The 3,214-nt window shown below is 51.2% G+C and overlaps 1 protein-coding gene across 2 annotated transcripts; it reads left to right on the top strand.

Moving 5' to 3' along the window:
* The first annotated feature begins 228 nt into the window (after positions 1–228).
* Positions 229–1,636, top strand: Nhlrc1 (NHL repeat containing E3 ubiquitin protein ligase 1). 2 transcript variants are annotated; one of them, XM_048799836.1, is made up of 2 exons: positions 229–1,057; positions 1,247–1,636. In XM_048799836.1, exons 1-2 carry the CDS (start codon positions 291–293, stop codon positions 1,476–1,478), a joined length of 999 nt encoding a protein of 332 aa, XP_048655793.1. In that variant the 5' UTR covers positions 229–290; the 3' UTR covers positions 1,479–1,636. The 2 variants fall into 2 exon arrangements, with proteins under 2 accessions (XP_048655793.1, XP_015349686.1); XM_015494200.2 differs by having other exon boundaries at positions 231–1,636.
* Positions 1,637–3,214: the final 1,578 nt, after the last annotated feature.

Raw genomic sequence — 3,214 nt, 5'->3', positions numbered from 1 at the left:
TTTGTCCTTTATGGGCTGAAGAACAGGGACACCCTGTCCTCCATGGCTGTGCTTCCTCCCCTGTTAAATGCAGGGGATCCACCCACGGCTGAGGGTTACCGGTCTCCACAAAAAATGCGCACGTGAATTCATCCCGGAAACGTCCACACAGGCAGAAACGCCGCGCGCCCACCAGGGGGCGGTAGGTCGCGGTCAGCCACCCGCGGCGCTCGACGTCAGGGCGGACGCCCCGCCCAGTGACCGTGACCGCGGGCTGCGCGGGGGCAGCGTCCAGCCCGGGACAGCGCGCCATGGGGGAGGAGGCCTCGGGCGGCGGGGAGACGCCGCCGGAGCTGGTGCGCGAGGCGGAGATCAGCTTGCTCGAGTGCAAGGTGTGCTTTGAGAGGTTCGGCCACAGCCAGCAGCGGCGCCCGCGCAACCTGGCCTGCGGCCACGTGGTCTGCCTGGCCTGCGTGGCCGCCCTGGCACACCCGCGGACCCTGGCCCTCGAGTGCCCCTTCTGCCGGCGAGCCTGCCGCGCCTGCGACACCAGCGACTGCCTGCCGGTGCTGCACCTGCTGGAGCTCCTGGGCTCCACCCTTCACCGGTCCCCAGCCGCCCCCTGCGCCGCCCCCTGCATCCCCGGGGCCCTTAGCTGCCACCATGCCTTTGGCGGGTGGGGGACCCTGGTCAACCCCACGGGTCTGGCACTTTGTCCCAAGACAGGACGGGTCGTGGTGGTGCACGACGGCAAGAGGCGGGTCAAGATCTTTGACTCAGGGGGAGGATGTGTGCATCAATTTGGAGAGAAAGGTGACGCCGCCCAAGACATTAGGTACCCACTGGACGTCACCGTCACCAATGACTGCCACGTGGTTGTCACCGACGCTGGCGACCGGTCCATCAAAGTGTTTGATTTTTTTGGCCAGATCAAGCTCGTCATCAGAGGCCAGTTCTCCTTACCTTGGGGTGTGGAGACCACCCCTCAGAATGGGGTCCTGGTAACCGATGCGGAAGGAGGGTCTCTGCACCTGCTGGAAGTCGACTTCCTGGAAGGAGCCCTTCAGAGAACAGAAAGGTTGCAAGCTCATCTGAGCAGTCCCCGAGGGGTGGCAGTGTCTTGGCTCACTGGGGCTGTCGCGGTCCTAGAGCACCCGTTGGCCCTGGGACCCCGGGCCTGCAGTACCAGAGTGAAGGTGTTTAGCTCAAGTATGCAACTGATCGGCCAGGTGGATACCTTTGGGCTGAGCCTCTTCTTTCCCTCCAGAGTTACTGCTTCGGCTGTGACCTTTGATCACCAGGGGAATGTGGTGGTGACAGACACCTCCGGTCCAGCTATCCTGTGCCTAGGAAAACCTGAAGAGTTCCCAGGATTGAAGCCCATGGTCACTCAGGGCCTTTCCCATCCTGTGGCACTGACCTTCACCAAGGAGAATTCTCTTCTTGTGCTGGACACTGCATCTCATTCTGTAAAAGTCTATAAAGCTGACTGGCGGTAATGGGGTGAGGCAGGGATCCTGGGGCCTGGAGTCAGAAGACCTTGTGCTGTCACTAGCGAATTGTTTAACCCTGGATAAGTCACTTGACTCATCCATGGAAACTGCCTGGCAGAATTACAAAACCCGGGCCAGTTATTAAAGAATAATAATTAAATCCAGCCTTATTGAATGTATACTCCCAGTCTAAGAAATTTGCAAATATTATTTCACTTAATTCTTAATAGCCAGTGAGGTAATGTCTATTTTTAGTCCCATTTTAGAGATGAGAAAACAGACCCAGAGAGTTTATGTGGCTTCCCCAACATCACATTTACTTACAGTAATAGTCACAATGTCAACTCAATTTTAACTTGATTCCAAACCCCCTTGCTCTTAAATAAGATATCAGATCTGGGGAAAATATGTGAATGAGCATTGTTGCTATGGGCACTCTGTTTACAAGTAACTAATTATTTTAGATGCACAAAGAAAAAAGATTTTAGAGAGTTGGGGAGAAAAAGGATTTTGTAGTGAGCCTCAGTTTTCACACCTCTAATGCCACATTAGATGAAGTTACTGCTGCTCTTGAGTCACTTGAATAAGTAAATCAATTGACCTGGTGGAAAAGGTACACGCGACTTTTAGTAGCAGTGACTCCTCATCTGCAGGCACTCAGAACATGCCTCTTGGTTGGCTGACAGAGGCCTGCACAACACTACATCCTAGTGAGAGACAGAATGATACTCCTGTTTCCTCTTTATGTTAATAAGTCAACATAATTTGCTTGCCACTTTATAGTAGGTGGTAGCTGAAGCACTTTGTGATGTGGGTTTCCTCCGTGCAATTTAAATTGGTCTCACGTGTAGCAAACACTGTGTACTCCATAACTACTTCCCTTGATTCTTTTAGACCAGTGGTAAACACTCACATATTTCTTGAATTGAAGTTTAGCCCCGACCAGGATAATGCCCTAATGTTGCAACTGAGTCCATGAATGGGTGAAGTAGCTGCTTCTTTAGAATCAAATGTTTTCTTTTCTTTTTTCTTTCTTTCTTTCTTTTTTTTTTTTTTTTTAGCTAATACGACTATCCTAGGGTGTAGGGATATTGGAATAATACCAAATAACTGGCCCTTCAAACGCAACAGAAAAAAACATTGTCTCATGGAAAAAAATATTGCTCTTGAAAGGTCAGAGTTTGCTTTAAATAATAACAGATGATATATCAACAAAAATAGTGTTCCATTATGCAGAGTTTTAGTAGCTAAGATGTACCTACTAAAGTAGCCCTGAAATTATGAGTAAGATATGTTCCAAGGGATTGTGAGCTGACCTTCAGAGCTAAAAGAGAGAGCCGGGCTCCCGAGCAGGTGCGCAAAGGCCCATTTTTGCTCTTAGTGCCCAGAATACAGCAATAAATAGTAAAGTTGAGGCTCCCTGGGCCACGTTAGTCAGTGCATTCCAAACAGGGATTCCAGGGCAATTCCCTTCTCCCCCACCCTTAAATTTGTCTTCCAGATTTGTTCTTTAAAGCAAGCTGATGAAGGAGCTTGAATCATGTCACACTGAACCCCCAGCGATTCGAGACACTGGAGAGCTTTGAGATTGGCAGGAAGAAGTGATCCCCGCAGGAAGCCCAGGGAGCTGAGGTGATGAAGGAGAGCAGGGGTGATCAGACCTGGAGGCAGAGAACTTGACCAGGAGGAAAGGGAGAAGGAGAAGACACTGGCTCTTCAGCACGTCCGCCACAACCACCTGG

The sequence above is a fragment of the Marmota marmota genome, unplaced genomic scaffold (genome assembly GCF_001458135.2).
Source record: "Marmota marmota marmota unplaced genomic scaffold, marMar, whole genome shotgun sequence".
NCBI classification, from domain to species: domain Eukaryota; kingdom Metazoa; phylum Chordata; class Mammalia; order Rodentia; family Sciuridae; genus Marmota; species Marmota marmota.
This window is presented reverse-complemented; position numbering and strand designations above follow the sequence as displayed.

Excerpts from the sequence above, each read along its gene's own strand:
- Nhlrc1 (XM_015494200.2), top strand. The coding sequence starts at position 291 with ATGGGGGAGGAGGCCTCGGGCGGCGGGGAGACGCCGCCGGAGCTGGTG.